Source organism: Colletotrichum spaethianum (assembly GCF_022836535.1).
Source record: "Colletotrichum spaethianum MAFF 239500 DNA, contig01, whole genome shotgun sequence".
NCBI lineage: Eukaryota > Fungi > Ascomycota > Sordariomycetes > Glomerellales > Glomerellaceae > Colletotrichum > Colletotrichum spaethianum.
The window spans coordinates 1,608,979-1,628,087 of NW_026054771.1; the positions used below are offsets into that span (position 1 = coordinate 1,608,979).

General features: G+C 54.4%; 6 protein-coding genes and 1 non-coding gene across 7 annotated transcripts; 2 read left to right on the forward strand and 5 right to left on the reverse strand.

Moving 5' to 3' along the window:
* Nucleotides 1-590: 590 nt before the first annotated feature.
* Nucleotides 591-770, forward strand: ColSpa_00422 (uncharacterized protein; the record flags this gene model as incomplete). Its single annotated transcript, XM_049266634.1, has 1 exon — nt 591-770. One exon carries the CDS (start codon nt 591-593, stop codon nt 768-770), a length of 180 nt encoding a protein of 59 aa, XP_049122591.1.
* A 1,654-nt stretch (nt 771-2,424) lies between these two features.
* On the reverse strand, nt 2,425-4,200 carry ColSpa_00423 (uncharacterized protein; the record flags this gene model as incomplete). Its single annotated transcript, XM_049266635.1, has 1 exon — nt 2,425-4,200. The coding sequence occupies one exon, from the start codon at nt 4,198-4,200 to the stop codon at nt 2,425-2,427; it is 1,776 nt and encodes a 591-aa protein (XP_049122592.1).
* Nucleotides 4,201-8,462: 4,262 nt separating this feature from the next.
* Nucleotides 8,463-11,306, reverse strand: ColSpa_00424 (UPF0518 protein; the record flags this gene model as incomplete). The annotated part of the gene is made up of 2 exons (XM_049266636.1): nt 8,463-9,130; nt 9,221-11,306. The coding sequence occupies 2 exons, from the start codon at nt 11,304-11,306 to the stop codon at nt 8,463-8,465; spliced, it is 2,754 nt and encodes a 917-aa protein (XP_049122593.1).
* A 20-nt stretch (nt 11,307-11,326) lies between these two features.
* On the reverse strand, nt 11,327-12,555 carry ColSpa_00425 (uncharacterized protein; the record flags this gene model as incomplete). The annotated part of the gene is made up of 2 exons (XM_049266637.1): nt 11,327-12,159; nt 12,219-12,555. The coding sequence occupies 2 exons, from the start codon at nt 12,553-12,555 to the stop codon at nt 11,327-11,329; spliced, it is 1,170 nt and encodes a 389-aa protein (XP_049122594.1).
* A 1,717-nt stretch (nt 12,556-14,272) lies between these two features.
* Nucleotides 14,273-14,345, reverse strand: ColSpa_tRNA_021. Its single transcript has one exon. It is a non-coding gene; the product is annotated as a tRNA-Lys (tRNA).
* Nucleotides 14,346-14,526: 181 nt separating this feature from the next.
* On the reverse strand, nt 14,527-15,532 carry ColSpa_00426 (NADH-cytochrome b5 reductase 2; the record flags this gene model as incomplete). Its single annotated transcript, XM_049266638.1, has 3 exons — nt 14,527-14,855; nt 15,131-15,208; nt 15,268-15,532. The coding sequence occupies 3 exons, from the start codon at nt 15,530-15,532 to the stop codon at nt 14,527-14,529; spliced, it is 672 nt and encodes a 223-aa protein (XP_049122595.1).
* Nucleotides 15,533-18,503: 2,971 nt separating this feature from the next.
* On the forward strand, nt 18,504-18,869 carry ColSpa_00427 (uncharacterized protein; the record flags this gene model as incomplete). Its single annotated transcript, XM_049266639.1, has 1 exon — nt 18,504-18,869. One exon carries the CDS (start codon nt 18,504-18,506, stop codon nt 18,867-18,869), a length of 366 nt encoding a protein of 121 aa, XP_049122596.1.
* Nucleotides 18,870-19,109: the final 240 nt, after the last annotated feature.

Genomic DNA, 19,109 nt, shown 5'->3' on the forward strand with positions numbered 1-19,109 from the left:
AATGAGATGGAATGCCCAGAGCTCTCTCACGAAAGCAGGCACTTGATGACTCTTTTTTCTGCGATACAAAAACAACAAAGTAAATTTACTAAGTTTCGGTGTTCGTTCTGATGCGTTTACAATGTTATTCGGCTTTTTGCGCAGACGTCTCGCGTGCTAAGAGTGATCCCATCTCACGTCTCTCGACTTGGCCATCGTTGCTGGTCGCTGTGTGCATACCGCTGAGCGACACCATCATCGGTATAATTTCCACACGGCCCTTGAATTGTATGGGGTGCAAAAAGTGAATAAGAACTGGCTTGCATCGCCGCATCAGAAAATTGAAAATGCGTTGAAGCTTTTCATTTCTATCATTGTGTTCATCTGACCAACCCAACAAAGACACTGAACCAAACCAGCGCCATGATTCGTTAACGTAATCCGACCGACCCATAAAAAAGTTCTCCATCACTCAGCCAACTCCCATCGTCACCACTCATCTCTCCTCACTACCGCTCATCATCATCAAACCAGCTTCAGACGTTTGTGAACCCCCGTACAAACAAACGCAGTGAATTTCCTTGCGTGAACTTTCCGCTAACGTCCCTCAGATGGAGCAATTCGGCGTCGCGGCAGCGCACTCGGGCGCAATCAACCACATCCACGTCATCCACCTCGGGCCTGCCGCCGTGGACGTCATCAGAGAGGTGCGGCTAGCCGTGACCATCGTTGTCGTCGGCTGGATCACGGTCACAGGAATCCGGACGTTTTTCGACCGCAAGAAGCAGTGATGGAGTGGTCAGGGTTAACGGTGTTCACCCACACGATCCTGGCGGTAGTTCGGGGTAAGAAGGGGCGGTGAGTCCACGAGCTTGTTCATGGGCCATGGCTGCGGACTAGCAACATTCGAAAGTAAGAGGATTTTTCACTTCCGGTGCTTACTCATACCCGGTGCCACTCGCAAGATCTTGGGTCCAAATACGTTCGAAAGGAAAGGTTGGGAAGACCTTGGGGTTCTTCAGATCCAATGTAACACCTCAGTGTGTGGATAGAGAGGATGATGGCGTTGAGGTGAAGAGCGGGTCCCCACGCTGTACTTGTATAATATCCTGGAAAAGCAATGAGACGCCTGGCAAGTCTTGTGTTATTACACTAACATACTCACATTACCACCCTGTCCTCCTCTCGCGTTGTTACGCACAATTGTCTAGCCATGCTAGCCCAACCGACCAATAGTGATCACGAATAACACCATGCTCATCCGTCGGTCTTCAGGCAACAACATACCCTCGCCTCCGTACCACACTCTCGCTCATGGCCCCTATCGTTCTTACACACCATTTTCCATCCTTCAGGGCACTGGGTGTCGCCCGAAGGCGCCGGCTCGGACAGCCGACAAACCTCTGCCTCGGCTAGATCGGGCTCGGACTGTAACGACTCTAAACGAGCGCCTGCGTCAGCATCATGTTGAATGCACAACCACAATGTGCGCTTCTACCAAATCGCCGATGACTGCAGCTCATAATTAAGGTGCAAGTCGAAAGGGCACGCATGTCATTCATCTACATGAAGCAAAGACGTACCGCGCGGTATGGCCATGGCTACGCCAATGACAACGAGTTGGAGAAGCGTGAAATGGCCCATCTCAACGCAAATCTTGCTTCAAGCATAGGAAACCGTCATGTAGTAGACCTTCGCCTTTGCGTTGACTGTGACGTTATGGTGAAGCTCGGGTTGACGATGGCATCATGGCCGCAGGAAGATGGAGTGGACGACGATGGGAAAGGATTTAAGTCTTTATGGCTCCTGCGACTGATGAATTCCGGACACGGTATATTATCACAAGTTGCATAATGAATAAGGTCCCATAGTCTCGAAACAGTCTGGATTAATAGTATCACAGCCTGACCCTTGGCCTACGAAAGTTTACTTTGTCCAGCGCGCTTATTTGACAATGGCAAACCTTACTCTTGCCGCTAGTCAAAACAGCTTCTACCAAAGTTTTGTTCGTTCGGAAACTCACGCCAATCACTTGTTGGTGGAGCAACATTTCATTACCCAGGACCTCATCATTGACCGTCCACCAGCTCACGAAACGGGGCCTTGTAGTCACACACAAGTGAACGTCATTCTGAACATCTGGTGAACCTTGAAAAGTTTGTAATTACAAGTGCCTAAAGCGACTTGCACATGTTAAACAAGATGAAAGAATGCAACTCATCATCACTCGTAAAAAGATTGTCGTCTCATCTCATCCACTCGTCCTCGCGTTGAATACCGTGTTCCCCATCCAGTCATTATCCATTCCCATCCGTGAACTCCCAATTACTTTTGTTTTCGTGTACCCGAGGGGCATTGGAACCAGCCAAACACCCCTTCCCAGACGCCCTCCCACCGTGCCATTCGAAAAGAAGCATACATACATGGAAGCAAAACAAGAGAGCACTAGCAAGCGCCGTAGCGCACACCCCTCTTGCCCAGCTCCTTCCTGCCAACGGGGTCCTCGGGCATGATCCACCCCCTCGCCCGCTTAGCCTCCCGCTTCTCGGCCAGCTGCGGCTTGGGCATCCAGTCGTCCCTCGGAAGGGCCTTGCGCCTCGTCCCCTCGGCCGGCGCGCCGATCTCGGCCTTCCAGTGCGCGACGCGGGACCCCTGCGGTGCGTCGTCGCCGGCCATCATACAGAGGCCCCAGAGGGCGAGGCAAGCCGTCAGCGGGATCTCGCCGACCTCGCAGTCTGCGTCGTCGGCCACGGCGCCGAGCGGCACGGAGGTGACCTCGAGGAAGCCAAAGTTGGGGACGGCCTCGGGCCCGTTGCGGACGACGACGAGCTCGATCTCGGTGAGGATGAAGCCGTAGCGGCACGAGTGCTCGCGCATGGCGTGGTGCAGGGCGGCGAGGCCGCGGAGGTACTCGACACGCTTGATGTTGCCCTCGACGCGCATGCCCGTGTTGAAGCGGTCAAAGGAGCGCACGAGGCCGACGACGCGGGCGGTGGGCTTGCCGCCAAAGATCTGGGCGGCCGAGGCGGGCTCGCCGGCGGGGGAGGCGGTGAAGAGGAGGTCGGGGTTCTTGGCGCCGGCGGAGGAGGCGGCGGGGACCGAGAGCTGCATGGGCCGGTTGGAGGAGATGGCGAGGGCGGCGTTGAGCTTGGGCAGGTAGTGCGAGGCGTAGATGCTGTGCAGGGCGGCCTCGGTCTCCGGGTGGCGGGCGGTCTGGGCCGGGGTGGGGAGGAGAGGCGCCGGGACGGGGCAGTTGAGGAGGGCAGCGGCGCCAGGGAGGGAGAGGACGGAGGAGGCGTTGAAGGTGGTCCAGGGGCGAATTTGACGAACGTCCCACCAGAAGTGCTTGGTGTTGGGGTCCCGCAGCGGGAAGGAGATTGTGCGCACCAGCGAGGGAGCCGGGTTGGACTCGGTAAGGTAGGTCAGGAGCGTAGTGCTGGGCGTCGGGTCTGGGGTGGCCGTGGCAGACAGGCTGAGGGGAGAGGGCGCACGCGGGGTGTAAGAAGGGAACATGTAGGCCTCTGTGGTGGGCTGGGGTGCAGCGGAGGGAACGTATGAGGGCATCTGACGGTAGGTCGGGAAGCCAAACTTCTCGAGAGCAGAGCCGTCGAAACTGCAGGTGGATGCGCGGCGAGACTGCATATCATCGGCGAAGATGACAGGCGAGCAGAGCAGGGAGGAGGTGGACTGCTCCTCGGGCTGGCTGCAGAACGAGGATGGCATGTTCCAGGCAATGGTCTCCGGGTTGGTGAAGCTGCGAGAGTGAGCCGGGCGGAAGACGGCGTTGGTGGCGGGGGCGGAGGGCGTCGCCCGTCGGGGAGTCGGGGCGCGGGTCTTTGGCGAAGTCTTGATGCGCTTGGTGGGCGATTCAATGGCTTGGTCCTGGGAGCGGATCTTGGGGAGCAGGAGAGGGCCGTGTTGGCGGATCGGAGGCGAGGCGCGGGAGGGCGTCGTCATGCGGGTGCTCACCGAGTCCGGGGTGGACTCGGCAGCGGAGACGAAGGAGTAGACGGAGCCATTGGAGCGCGAACGGTTGTGGCCCGGGTTGTGGTGGTAGGGTAGGTCGAGGAGGGACGAGTCGAAGGAGAAGCTTGGCGGTGTTGATGGCTCACACGAGGGGAAGATGAAATCGAACGACATGTCCGCTGCCAGACTGAGTGGTGTTGTGTGAGTAGGGGTGTAAGTGAGATGAGGGGCAGGGGGGTTCTCATACGTGGACATATTGGCTGTGAGGCGGGTTGTGTCTAGGAAGACACGATTATGGGATTATGGGAGGTGTTTCGTGGGTGTGAGAGAGGAGGCCAGCTCCAGAGTCTTTGGCGTTTGAGAATGGCGGGTGACGTGTAAGAGCAGACGAGGTGCTGTGAAGCAGGGACAGAATGGCCGCGTTCAACGAGACCAGTGTTCCGAGATCTAGGTGTATAACTTTTTTGTTTTGGATTTCCAGATATGCAAGCAATAGCAGACAGACAAACAGGGAGACAACAAGACGAGGATGAGAGTGGGAAAGGGGAGACGAGGAGACGAGGAGACGAGATGAGGATGGAGAGAGGAGGGCCAACAAAAGGGACAGGAGACGCGGGAGGGGAGGACATCTTTATCCTCGGATTTGAAGCTCGCAGCCCAATGGATGCGGTCGTGGTGATGCGGCGCGCGACTGACGGCCTGGTGCGAGGGCGTATGGGCGGCCGTCGCCCCGGCCTCCCCCCCCAGGCTAGCCTTGGGACTGACCGTAACGTTGTCGGGTCGAGGTCTGGGTCTTTGCATCTGCACGTCCATGGATACTGGAGGGTACAGCGCAGCGGTGGGGTTAGCTGGGCGCATCCGGCTTGGATGGAGGTGCTCCCGGGGTCCCTTGGACGGATCGTGGGCCGGGCATGCCAAAGACACGACTGACTGACTGACGGGAGAATGATACGTATCGCTGGACACGCAGAGACTAGAGAGAAGGAGAAGTGTCGTCTGACCCCCGGCCGGCCACGAACGACAGTGGGATAAACAGGGTGGAATGGAGCTACTGCAGAAGGAAGAGAGACTTGGAGATGGATGGATGCATCATTCTGGCAATGGAGGTCCAAGTCTGTCCACCGGGGCGCTGAGAAGGGCCAAAATCTGAAACACGGGGGAAAAGTGTGTAGATGGGTTCCCACTTGGAAGTACATGCACGGCGTATGCATGCAGAAGAAGAAGTTGAAGCTGTTCCTTTGGCCGGCCGCGGGTGGGCGCTGTATCAGGGTCAATCTTGCTTTGGGCCGTCGTGGAAGAGGACTTTGGAGCTTTGGAGCTTTCCTAGTCTGGCCATAGGACCACGGCCGGGGAGGAAAGTGGTGGGTGGGCCCTCTGGGGCGGAGCCTGCGGACGTCACTGGCTACCTAAGGCTGTTCTGCGCACCGTTCTGATGGCTGCCGGATCCCGCTGTGTCGGACTGTCTTTGCTGTGCTATTGTCACGGTACGGCGCTGGCCACTCACCGTCCACAACAGCTGTCTTGCATCAACCGCCGTCTGCTATGTACCTGGTTCTCCATAAATCCCACCACAAAAAAAAACCCACCAAAAAAACCACCCCCTGCTGGGCGTTTATGACTCATTTTTAGACACATGGCAGTTGAGCCGTGCATTAGCTCAGCTTCCCTAGCTAGTGCAAACTACCTAGCTCTCGCCTTTCCTAGCTTCTTCCTTGGCTCCCCTTCCATGGATCCTCTTCCCTCTCCCTTTCCCCCCCACACCGGCTGGCGGGACGAACGACAACACAAACATCAACAAATCCAAGAGATGCGCCTCGTCCTTGGACAGACGCGCCTCGTGCCCCCCCCCCGCGTCCGTGTGCGACGATCATTCGACGCGATGTCATGCGTCGTCGTGACATGCGATGCCATGCCATGCGGTGCGCCAACCTCGGTCACGCTCTGCGTCGCGTCGACGGGCGGACGGGCGAGACGACTATCGCGACTCGTCCGCGAGGGCATTCCCAACTCGTCTCCCACACAAATCTCCGTCTCTGAGAGTTTGCCAGCACACCTCGCAGCGCAGTCAACCATCACGTCCCGTCTCGGTTTTCTCGTGAGACGCTCGCCTCACTCCCATCGTCACCTGCCCCCCCCGGAGGTTGAGCACCGCCCAAGCCTCGTCCACCCTGAAGACTCTCGCAATAAAACCAGCCGAGCGGCAACTGAGATTACCGGCGGCTGTCGCTTCATGCTGCGTCTCCCACTAAGACACCTCAGATCGGGCCTCCCACTCTGGGTGTCACCATCCGGCGTCAAACCCCCCTTCCCACCCCTTTCCACTCCCGCCAGCCGAAATTGCACTGTACAAGAAAAGAAACAGCCGACCCCCCGCCTCAACCCTGTGTCCCCTCCGAAACAGGCGCTCGCTCGGCTCCTTTAACCGCCCGGGCGGCTACGGGCTACACAGCTCTCTCCTCTCCTCCTCCCTTCCCGATCCCGGACGGCGCTTACAGTCCCTCGCCTCGCTCCACCCGCTCGTAACAGACACTGTGAGGTCGGACGGAGACTCTAGGGCGGGCAGGGTCTCGAGAACGGAAGAGGCAGCCGCCTGCTTGATTGCCAGTCTCACCCTCGAACAACCCCTCCTCTCACCCTCACACGCGTACGTACGACTGACTGACCTAAGCCCCCTACGGCCCCGAAGTCGGGCCCCTCGATGCTGACAATGACGATGGAAGCCGATGATCCCGTCTGGCTGCTGACGTCCCTACACGACGCACCTGAGCCTCCTCTCTCGCCGCGCATGTCTCGGTGTGTCAACAGAACTCAAAAGTCTAAGCCTCACATCACAGCCGCCGTCTGCTACGTTGATTAACAGCGGCATGTCTCGAATGTGTTAAGGCGGATATCATCCGACCATTCGTGCTATTATCTCGCTAGGCGGCGGCAAGCCTAAGGGTTGCCGGCTGTACTCTGCTCCGTGATTCGCAATCCCCCCTCCCCTCCCCGGAGGCAGAGCTTCACCCGGCCATCTTCCCACTCTCGGCCGATGTGGTACGACTCTTGTCCTCGTAAGATGGAGGAAAATGGGGAGACACAAGGCGCATTGAGCGACTCTTGCACAGCCGCACCAGAGCGCTTAACCTGTCCTCACCTTCCCCCTCTTCTTCCTTCTCCTCCTCTTCTCAAGCGCCACACCAGACCAGTCAGCATCCATATGTGCCTCCCTCCCTCGTCCAGTCTTTCCGTCTCTGCTCGCCTGTGCCTTCCCGCTCCCGCATGGCCCGTGCGCGCCACACGTCCCCACAAGCCCGTGTTCCCAGCCCGTGGTCCGTGTGGTCCCACCCTTTGTCATCCAAGCCTGCCTCTTTCAACCTCCCCCGTTCTCCGTCCCTCATTGGCCGTCCGCCACGCGCCAACATCCCACCCAATCTCGACGCGCCGTAGATCGTTCAACGAACCCATCCGTCCAATCGGGTCCCGACGCTTCTCCAAGCCCGTGTCTCGACCGCTTCATTGGCCCAGCCGTCTTCCCGGGATGTTTCACGACCGCCTTTTTGTTTCTCGATTCGTGGGCTCCTTTCGTCCACCTGGGCAAGTCAGTCCCCCCCCGTCCAGTCCGGATATCCTAGCCTTGCCATGCATGATGAACTCTTTGTCCTTAGCTCGCGCAAGGAAGGGTGACTCACATCTCGTTGTCCATCAATCCGTGGGACCTTTAGCCAAGTCCTAATGAGGACCGGGGTAGGGGGATCACTTTTTCCTCCCCCAACAACATGCAAACTGCTACCCACCGGCAGTTCGGGTCGGTGTCCTCTTGGGCGGGACAATCGCATGTGGGAGGTACAGCCCTCCGGAGCCTGCCCGGGAAAATCGGGGAGGCTGGTCTGAATGCAGAATGGCATCACCGACACCTCGACATGGACTGAACGACATCAACAAGGCTGGCCTTTGGGCCTTGACCCTTACTTTAGCCCACAGACGACCTTTCAATGAAGGAGAAGAAGGAAAAAGGGCAAATCAGACATTGTCTAGGTAATCCTCATGTATCCATTGTCTAAGGGTAATCGTCCTCGTCTCGGGGGACCCGTTGCAAAACCCGTCCCTCCCAAAAAAGCAGAAACAATAGGCCGTCTAGCACACATTCCACACGCCCAGGACGCCAGAAGGGTATCCGTCAAAAGTGAAGAGGTCTCTAACTTGCTACACAAAAAGGACAATCGAGAAAAAAGAGTTGAGAAATGTAGACACCAAGAGTAAAGGTGTGTGCTTGTGTGCCTCATGCAGGTGATGTGGCTCCCCATCCCACACGCAACATTGCTCTCTCTGCCTGCATTCGTCCGTTGCGACGTAGAGCTATCATGGACTGATCCTCCGTCCCACCACGCCCGCCGTCCACTCACAACCACCGCTGGCCGAGACGCGTCGCATTTCCCATACCACGCGTCTCGTCCATGGTGTTGAGAAGTCTCTCTAACCCCCCCCTAGTCCAGGCAGACGGGCAGTCGACGACGCGAGCCAACGTAGTGCAGGGTCTAAAATCCCGCCCCGTTCGCCACCTCGTTGCCCACTCTCGAGCCAGCGGTGCTGGCTCCCTCGCCCGCATCCGTCTCCATCCCCTCGTTCGTCGATTGACTCATACTCGACCGCCCTGAAACGCTTGCCAAAGCAGCCGAAGCCCTCTCGAGCTCCGCCTTGCCTTCTCGCAGTCTGCGCAGCGCCCGCATCATCCCGTCAAGCCGGAGTCGCTCTTGGATCACCATGCCCTTGGCGAAGTCCTTGATCGCCCGCCGCCCCATCTTCTCGTGCAGGTCTTGCCACCCGGCCAGCTCCCCAGCCACCACCTGCTGCGAGTACCGGAGTTCTCGACCGAGGTCGTCCACCTGCTCCTGCGACTGGCGTGCCTTCTCCTCCCTCTCCTCGTTGAGACGCTGCCGCGTATCGTCCAGCAGGCCGAGTGGCCACCGTGTCGATCGCGTAAGCGAGTTGTAGTTCCTCTCCGCCGACTTGCGCGCAGCTGATATTTGCGCAATCTGCGCAGGTGGTCGTGCGAGGGCTGAGAGGAGAGCCTGGATCGTCGATTGCGCGGCCAAGAATGTCGAATGGAAGCTGCCGTAGGGATTCGACTGCATGGGTGCGATGGTACGGACGTACGACTCGAGTGCTGTGATGTACACTGGTGGCAGGAACGGCAGCGTCGATACTGTGCGGTGCAGAAGAGCTGATGCATCGTGGAGGTCTGTCTTTGTCAGCGCGTTCGGTGAGCTGACATGCTAGACAAATGATAACTTACCTGATGCGACAACGGCGATGGAGTTGACTCTTCTGGCCACGCTCTTAGTCGAGTAGTTGACACTCCGCACCATCTCTCTCGCATGGTCCACGAATTGCTCGACCTCACGCACATCCTTCACAGGCTCGTACTCTTCCCGGACCTTCTCGGCTCGAGTCTCGGCTTTCAGGTTGCTTCTCTGCTCCATCATGCCGAGCTGGATGTCAGGCACCAGGAAGAACTCCCAGAGCATCTCATGCGTCGCGAATGTCGGGTGATTGAGCATGATCTTGAGGAACCAGTCGACCCGAGTCTGGATATCCCTCAGCACCGCTCTCGACGGCTTTGAAGGTATCTGGAATGGCGACCGGACACCAGCGACTGCCGGGATCCACGATGCCGGGTTCTCGAGCGCCAGCAGGTTGCCGAGATGTTCAAAATCGGAGAGGTTCCGGCGGCTCGTGGTAACAGTGTAGCTCAGGTGGTCGGCGGGGGCGGCTGATTTCAAGACCAAGCGAATGGTCGCGTCTTCCACAAAAAAGGCTCGTACGACGCCGGTAATACGGGCATCCGCACCGGGGGGCATGCTAAAGAGTGCCAGGTCGTCAATCTTATTTCGTATGTCATCATCCTTGGCCAGTTCGACGGCCGTGAGGCTTCGAAGCTCTCGGGCTGCGACGTCGACGCGCGCATCCACAAACAGCGTCCTGACCATGTCCAATCTGCCATATTTGCTGGCAACCATCAGCGGCGTAAACTTTTTTTCGTTGGTAGCATTGACGTCGACGTCACACTGCTGGAGAACTCTGATGGCGAGCTGCGGGTCGTTGACAATGTGAAGCAGTGTGTTCCCCTTGGCGTCCACATGATCATCAATGTGCAGCGGAAGCCCGTCACCCTGCGCTTCCGTGGCCGCATCGAGGCCGGCATCCACCATTTCGCGGTAATGGACATGGTCATAAGACCGGCACAGCGCAAAAAGCGGCGTTTGGCCGTTCTTGTCTTTTTGCCGCCAGGGGACTAATTTCCCGATCCGAGAGATCAGAAACGGCGCGTGGAACAGATAATGCGCGCAGCTGCGCCCCCAAATGTCCTGCTGAGCAAAGTACTCAACAAGCCGCTCTTTTGACGCCGAGGTCGTGACAAAGTCGAGGACAATGTTAATTAGCTCTGCGTGGCCCAGCTGAACCGCGGCGCTAAACAGTGTTGTGTCCTCGTTGTTGATGTCGTCCAGCACCGCTGAAGGCGGGTAATACTCATTCAGTGACAGCAAGTACCGTAACAGATCGGGCCTTTCGTTTTGCACAGCCATCATCAAGATTGACTCTCCGAACAAGTTGTGTGTCTGCGATAACCGATCAATCGTAACATCGCCCTCCAGCACGCTGCCGACAGTCCCGTTGCTTGTCGCTCTTGAATGGTACGAGATCTCAGACTCGCTGGACATGCTTCTCGTGTCCATAGCAACCCGTTTGACTTTCCTCGTTGGAGGAGGCAGAGGAAATTCAAGCTCGCTGCCGTTGTCCTCGACCTGGAACGGGAAGACATGGCTTAGACCAGAGCCAGAGGAAAAGCGATCCGAGAACGTCAAGGCGGTGGACGATCTCCTTGAGGTTGAGCCATTGGTGTAACTCCAGCTACGAGACGGCCGTCGACTTGACTCGGGTGAGTCGTAGAGATCGTCGTCGATAATAGCATTGGAGTCCGGCTCCATGATCTTTTTCAGGTCATCCAGGCTTCCGTTGCAGGCCGCATCCCACAGTGCTTTGTTTCGCCGGCTAGCCCTCCGCAGTCCTGCCGAATCCAAAACGAGGTACGCCAGTACAGCTTCAAACGTGCTCAAGGCGTAGCCCATCTCGCCGTTGTCAACATCGTCAATGAAGATGAAATGCCGGATGTAAATGAGCCGGGCGTGCAAGTGTCTCACTTGAGCTCGGATGACCACGAACAACAGCAGCGAGACAAGTGTATCGGCGTTGACCGTAAGGGTTGGCTTTTCCGACGAAGAGGTCGCTTGCGCCTGAGAAGAATTTGTCAAGTGCGTTACCAGCTTCATGGTTGACAGAAGCAAGTCAAGCATCTCTTGCGGACTCATGGCGTTTGCCATCTTCTTGAACTCCTCCACGGCTAGACCGAGCTGGATCGTGAGTTCATGCTTCCCCGGGAGCCGCCTTCAATAGCAATTCCCAGCTGAGACAGGTCGATAAACTCCATCTGTCGAATCTTGGCCTCCAGCTCAAGATCGTATGGTCGTTTTGACGCACTGAGGCGCGGAAAAAGAAGGTGATGGACATTCTCCGAGACATATCTCTCAATGAGCCTTTCGACAAGTGGGCCTGTCAAGTCCGTCGTGGCCCCAAGCATCGAAAGTTGCTGCTTGTCGACGCCCTGGAACAGATCGATCGCCGCAGTTACAGCAGTCTCAAGCGACGCCCTCATCACATCTTCGTCGTCCTCGGCATAGAAATTTTCTGTCACAGGCAGTCCGTTGGGTACCCCGTTCGGTCGCCTGGCCGCAGACATGCTGTTGGACCTAGCCTTTCGCATCGCCGTGGTGATCGGTCCATCGGGCTCGGGGTCAGGTATTCGGAAGGCGGAAGGGGGCGGTGGAAGCGGTCGCTCAAAGACAGTTGAGAATTCTCGAAACAGCTTCTCCAATCCGGGCTGCATCTGTCGCGCAATGATGGGGAAGTGGTTGAGGAGGTCGTGGAAGCTCTTGATATCTTTTTTGCGCGGCAGCATGGCGCCCTCGTTGTTCTCGGCGGCGGATGATCGGCTCTGCTCGAGCGCTCGTCTCCTCGCTATCCCTTCAATCAGAATCGCCGGCTCGATCTTTATTTCTTCCCATACCCCCACCAGGGGCCGCGAAATATAATAGATTAGCCATTGACGGGGCTCGAGCAAGTCGGGATACCATGTGGAATCGTGGAGCAACTGTGCCTGCGCGAGCGACTTGAAGCCTGTAATGGGCGCGTTAGCTGTTGGCTTTCTGCAGAAAGCCCGTATACGGCGGGCGCACCTTTATTACTGTAGACATGAGTGTCTTTGATGACAACTGTGCGACCATTAATGGTCTGATACTGCTTTGCCTTGCCCCTCAGCTCCCGCAAGTTTTGAGCCACTTCCTTGCCTCCGGCCACCGCAGCGGTGTTGGATGCCGGTATGCGGAGAACATGGCTAGCTAGGAACTCCTCCGAAGTGAGGACCTCATGCAAGGTCGAGCCACTCTCGATCTCGCGACATGTGAGGAGTACCTCGGTGGTCGGGACCAGGAGGATGTGGTGATGTACCGGCGTACACTGGGATGGCAGGGAGCTTCGGAAGAAGGCAGCGAGGAATGGATTTAGGGGTTGCATTCATTCGACTGGCGCTGGACGTCCTCGACCAGCTCACCCGGCCGGGGAAGCCAGGATTGCAGGGAGAAGAGAAGTAACGAGGGTCGGGTGGGAGTTTGGAAGCACGGAGGTGCCGGGGTCGACGAGCAAAGTAGGACGTCGGCCACGAGGGGTTCGCTGGGTAATGATCGAGGTCGCCGGGATGCGAAAGCTTCGTTCTCGGTCGCAGGTCGTCGCAAAAATCGCAAGTGTCGTTCGCTAAATGGTGAAGTCGATTAGGTCGTGATGAGGAACAGGCTGTGATGGTCGCGATTCCCCTGGCCAGATAGCAGCAAGGTGTTGAAGCTGATGTGGGCCAGGCACTGTCCTCACCCAGGCAGCACGTTCCACTCCCAATGGACGCCACGGCCAGGGGGCCCGACTCGGTGCTGAAGAGGTCCGCAACGAGAATCCGGGGCCCACCCTTCCACCACGGGGGGCACTGATTCGCTGGATTCGGGACAAAAGTCAGGGCGGAATGCGGAGAAAGAAGATTTCCGAAGACGATTTTCCCCCGGCCGGCTTCAGCCAACTTTATCTCATCAGCCCCATTTCTCGCCGAAAATCTCTCCTACCTTGATGCACCGCTCCTGGACACCAGCCACATTGGGGGTTTTCATCTTCTTGTCGGAGATCTGAGCACTCCAATCCACGATCCGGGCAATTCCTTGACATGGACACATGCATGCGCTCGAGACTATGAAACTGACAGAAAGGTTGTGCAAACATGCGGATAATGGTTTCGTATAAACAGTCTCATCTAAACAAGTGGAAGAACACCATACCTCTTTCTTGGGAAGTTTCAGGCAATATTGAGGGCGACCGATCATGAAGGACATCCATTCTCTTGTAAACAGAAATAAAACGATGCTATGGTTGTCAGCGCTCTCAAAGGCAGTCTTAGCAAATATGAAGCACTTGTGGGAAGGAACAAGGCGAATGTGTTAGCTAATAATAGAATTACCTTGAGCCAGTATCTCGCAGCCATTAATGCATTAGGTTATTGGATTGTCGAAACCTACCTGTCGTCACCATCTTGATGCTATCTCGACAGTTGTGCTATCTACTTCTTTTAGCGCTACCATCATCATCGTAACTTCAATTAATGTGGATGGCTCTAGTCGCACAGCCATCGTCTTCAAACGCGTAACACAGCCCAGTCTCACCAAGTTTGGTACGAATGAGCTGTGGCAAACACTCTTGCTGTCAGCTTTTATCTGCCAATTGTTAGCAGATAGCGTCTCCAAAATTCAAACAGAATTTCCAGTTGACTGATGATATCTTGGATGATCCAATATCGTACTTTTGCTACAATCTACGAGGCTTGAAGCCACGAGGTCCTAGGTTGCATACCATATCATCAGTAGCATCGAAGCAAAGCCAACGAGTCTTCCTGACAGCGAGAAGAAAAAAAGCCAAAAGAAATCATACAATAACAACTTCAGTCAATGAGTCAGTTGAGAACTTGATGATGAGCATAGACTCTAGACAGATTTAGGTTGGAGAGGTAGCTCCACTTAATTGTTCACTCAACGCAAAAAGATTTGCACAAGCTTTCTCACTGCATCACGATGATGGCCCAGGATTGCCGTTTGCGGGTGTCACAAAACTTTTACAATGGGGAAACTCCAGGTTACGTGACAAAAACCTGAAAAAAGTAACCCGTTAGAGTGGCTTTGCCAATCGCGGTGAGGATTTGAGCCTCACGCGGGGGTCGAACCCGCAACCTTGAGATTAAGAGTCTCACGCTCTACCGATTGAGCTAGCAAGGCGGGTTGATGTGATTGTTGACCGAACATCTCAAACTTGTTACTATGATTGGTTATCAAAAAGCTATATAAATGATATCCGTCGTCATCTTTCTTGATTGATTGTGTATGAACCTGAAAGGTTTCTAGTCGAACGCCAATCAATTCTTACCATTACATTCTATCATACAGATCTTTGTCTCTTTTAAAATTGATGAATCTGGTCCTTACGGTACCCAAGCTGTTGCAACACACCCGGCGCGCTTCTTTTTCCGACCAGAGCCGCTTCCATCGCCGGCGGGCCGCACACAAACACCTTGGTATCATTACCCTTCTTCGGGACTGCCCCGACCTCCTGCAGCAGCTCTTTCGTCACATAGCCCTTCCTGAAAGGTGAGTTTGGCAGGGGATTGCTGACGGTGTAAACAGCCTTAAATCTCTCTGGAAACTCCTTCTCCAACTGTTCGAACTCCTTCTTGAGCAATACGTCCTGGTCCGAGTTGACGCCGAAAACAAGTGTGACGGCTGTCTTGTCTTGTGGGTTGCGAAGGATGCCCTGAGCGAGCTGGTAAATTGGCGTGATGCCCGCGCCGCCTGCAATCAGGGTGACATGAGGGTAGCTGTTGGGCTTCCACTGGTGGCCCTTGATAGCCAGAGCGAAGAGCAGCTTTTGGCCTGGTGTGAGTGAATGAAGGTGGGTGCTCTGTTTGCCGTCAGGGTACTTTTTAACCATTAGTTCTAGATAGCCGGTGTCGTCTGGTGGTCTGTCAATACTATACTTTGAGTTGAAGCTAAGGAAGTAGTCTTACCTAGTGGCTGAATGGGCGTGTACGGTCTTGCGACGGGGAGCCATCGACCTTCAGGCCATGACATTGTGAGAACAGCCGCTGTCTCAGTCGTTAGTCACCTAACCTACTAACTTTGACTCATCGACGAATAGTCTCACATGTTAACGAGAGTCCGCTGACAGCCTCCCTCTGCGGCAACTTGAACCGCAGGCGCTTCGTGTTGTGGTTCACCTCTTCTGAACTCTCCAGCGGCAATGACACGAATGCAGGCCCCGCACCGAAGACCTTTGGGGGCGCACCCGATTCCGCGGACGCATTTCCAACGAGAAGCTTCGACATCAAGCCCAACCCAATGCCTCCCGCTGCGACGGCTGCCGCGACGGTCGCTGGTCGGAAGCGGCGAATTGTTGCTGTTGATGCCATGTTTGAAGATAGGACGGCGATGAATAATTCAATGAGATCGAGTCGGTCTTATGGCGGCGCACTGATTTTGGATGCGGGTCTTGGGTTGACGTTTGACAGCCGTCGTCCTGCAGGGCGACCGGTTGTTTAAAAGGCAGAAAGCCTGAGCCAAGTTGACGTGACGCATGGGGCCTGCATTGCCGGGCTCGGGCGGGACTAAGACTGTTTGAAAGATCAGGCGATGGTGGGGTTTCGACACCCGGTATGATTTCGGTCATCCCCAAAATGTCCGGAACCGGTCGGGCCATGTAAGCACCGACCACAAGAACGAAAACAATCCAAGGGAGTTCACTTTCCACAATGAGCCGGACCGAAATCGCTTAGGAAGTTCCCTTTTTTTTTCCGGCGTGGAGCGCCGGTTTTTCAGGTTTAAAATATTGGTAACGGTCTTGTTTGACAAATCTTCAAGCATGCGGACATTGTAGCCAAAGTGGAGTGATATGGCTCCGTATTCGCGAGTTACGCCGTGAGGCAGCCTTCACGGACATAAACTTCAATACAAATAGACCGGACGAGATCAGCAAACGCCTGAAACGAACCATCGAAGCGATTCCGTGGGTGCTGCCTCATGCTTCTCGGGGGAACCGTTCCGTCCTACCTGCTATTTGTCCGCACACCTATCCTCTGATGGGTCATACGTCTTCTTAACCTATGTTGATGCCTGCGGTGGGGCAGAGTCCATGTGTATGGAGGTTTAAAAGTCGTGATTTGTTGGTTTACAATGCGATTCTCTGAGGAAAGCACCCTCAATTGGAAAAATGCTACCAGCAACGAAATAGCTCTTAAATCGACCCAAACTCATCTCCTTGACATTATGCTTATATCAAGTCAACCATATTTCTTACTATTCTTACCTCACCTCTGCCTACTATTGGCTTAGCTATTCATGACAGTGAGCATCAAAGGGCGTTCACGGGTGTGGTTCGTTAACTTGTTCATATGCTACTAACTTTCGATAAAGGTGATGCATGCTATAGACCTATGTCTGCGTTGTCTTAGTTGTGCTGACACCTGGTAACAAGTCTGTCGACATTGCAGGAGTGTGACTCGGTTCTGTTAGGCACCGTACCGCAGCCTTTCGGTGATATTGACAATTTTAAACCGTTTATGAAAAGCTTGCGTGGATATAATATATTCTGCAGAAAACGATTAACAGAGTTGGAAAATGGTGTTGATTCATCCAGACGGTTGGGTAACGTAGTTATTGATTACCAAACTGTTATCTGATTATCAAAGTCACTGACACCATATGTTAGTACAATGGTCGTGATTCACTATCGCACCACGTTCTAAAACATTCACTGCCTCGTTTCATGAATTCATATAAAAGGTGGCTGCTTTGCTTCTGTAGCTTGATTCGAGCACCAGGATCTGAACATAAAGACAAGCACACTCAGTTCATAAACAGTCAAACCCAATTGAACGCAGCCACATATATCGACGTCAACACCCGAACTAATACTTGGAATATCAACCTCAGAGATTCAAAAACCTCGACTCAAACTCCACGATGTGCGACTGGGAGGAATTTCTCTTCACCTGCGGCCATTCAGTCGTAAGGAAGAAGTCTTACTGCCATTTCTCTCGCAACGACCCAAACCACCAATGCTTTGGCGTCAAAGTCCTCAAGAATTCGTGGCAACAGAATGTCCCATGTGACAACTGCATTGCCAGGGCACAGGGCCGGCGCTGAACAACTTTAACACAGCATCAAAAACAGATGCAAGCGACGAAATAGCAATATGCTAGTTCCCAGTGCGAGGGCTGTACTTTACGATTTCATAGGAAAGTAGGAAAACAAAGGAAAGGGGGAGCAAAAAGAATAGCGGAAACCTGGATAAAAGTGAGTTATCTAAGGTCCTGACCAGTTCCCAACGTACCAGTAGCATATTTCGATGATCGCTTGAGTGAATATCGAAGCCATTAGGAATTTCCTCGGTGAATTCAATGAGCCAGATTGCACTTTTGCAAAGCCTTAGTCACGGTTTGCTGTCAATGCCGCAATTCCCTAAGCCAACAGCATATGAAGTCCCCTTGTCCAGTTTCGATACGCAGGAAAATCTCACATATATCAACCAAGATGAGTTTAGACGGCAGCAGTCATACTTGTGATAGGGTAACTTATCAGACGGCTTATTAAAAGTCAATCTTGAGTATCGGCCTTGCGGAAAACAGGCTCAAGAATGAAGTAGTGTTTTGTCCAGTGAGTAGATGAGATCCGCTCAAGGTGTCATATATCGGGGAGGTTTCAGACATTTGTGACTTGTAGTTTTGTTTTCATAAAGCTCCTTGAACAGTATTCAACATTCGCATCACACGCAAGAGACTGCAATGTCTGTATAGGATAGTGTAATGATTGTCTTATCGAATAATCCACGTTAAGCCTGATACGCCGGAGCGGCGAATGTCCGACTCGCTAAACGCATATGGAGGCAGGATGATGACCACGTGACCTAATTTAAGTTGGGAACAGGTAAGTGCTCCATTCCAATGATCGATCGTAGCCCTTTCAAGATGAAGATCAGACGAATTTGTCAAAAACTGCATCGCCACGTATATGCCATCAAACCGTTCATCAAAAGGTTATACGTTACCAACGAAAATGGCTATGCAAGATTATGCGGTTCGTGCATCTGCTTGGCGCCCTTCAGCGGTGATCGCTAAGAAACGCAACAGGTCAACGAGCTCAGCTCCAACACTCAACCTCATTTCAATCTGCTTAGGATTTTGGGCGGGTGGGGAAATGTCAAGTATGCACCCTTGACTACTTGAAAACTTTTTACTGATTTTTAACAGTGGTCCGGGCCTTCTGTGAGTCAGGGACCTTACCTTAGTCTTGGCTTATTGCTTTTTGACTGCTAACGTCACAAGGATGCTCCGCAGTATGTTGGCAGGCACATCGACAGCTGCTGTCATCGGCCTCTCAGCCGCGATGATCGGTAGCAGCATCTGGGGCACAGCGGCTTTGCCTTTCCTTGTCGGGTCATCGATGGGGTTCGTGCTGGGCAGCACTAGATGGTATGTCGTAGCCACAAAAGAAGCCCTGCTTCAACTGGACAACCACCCATCCATCTTGCGACTCCATCTTATCGCCAACTTCCCCTGGAAGCCAGAGCTGGGACACAAGGGCGTTGATTGGTACACTTCCGATAGGTTCAGCTCGAACTGGCAGATGAAGAGTATGCTTGTGGCTGGTTGGCTTACTGCACAACCTGCGCTTGACGAAATTCGGAACCGGACTGAGGCCGGGATAGTGGAGAGTTATGTGAGGCAGGGCCTTGGTGAAATAGAGAACTAAGATGCTAAGACTGGATCTGAATGATCAGAGGGAAGAAGGTGCAGGGCACAGGTAGGCGGCGGTAGAGCAAATTCGTCCTCTTGGCCTGCCTTTACAAGAAGCAGCTTTTGATTGGAGTAGAAAAAGCTTTGAGCATGGCTAGTAACGCGCTAACGTGCCCAAAGAGTCACGTGATTTCGATATGCAGCTCGAAAAGCCAGGCCAGAATGATAAATCCCTTTGACAATGCTGCTTATGGAT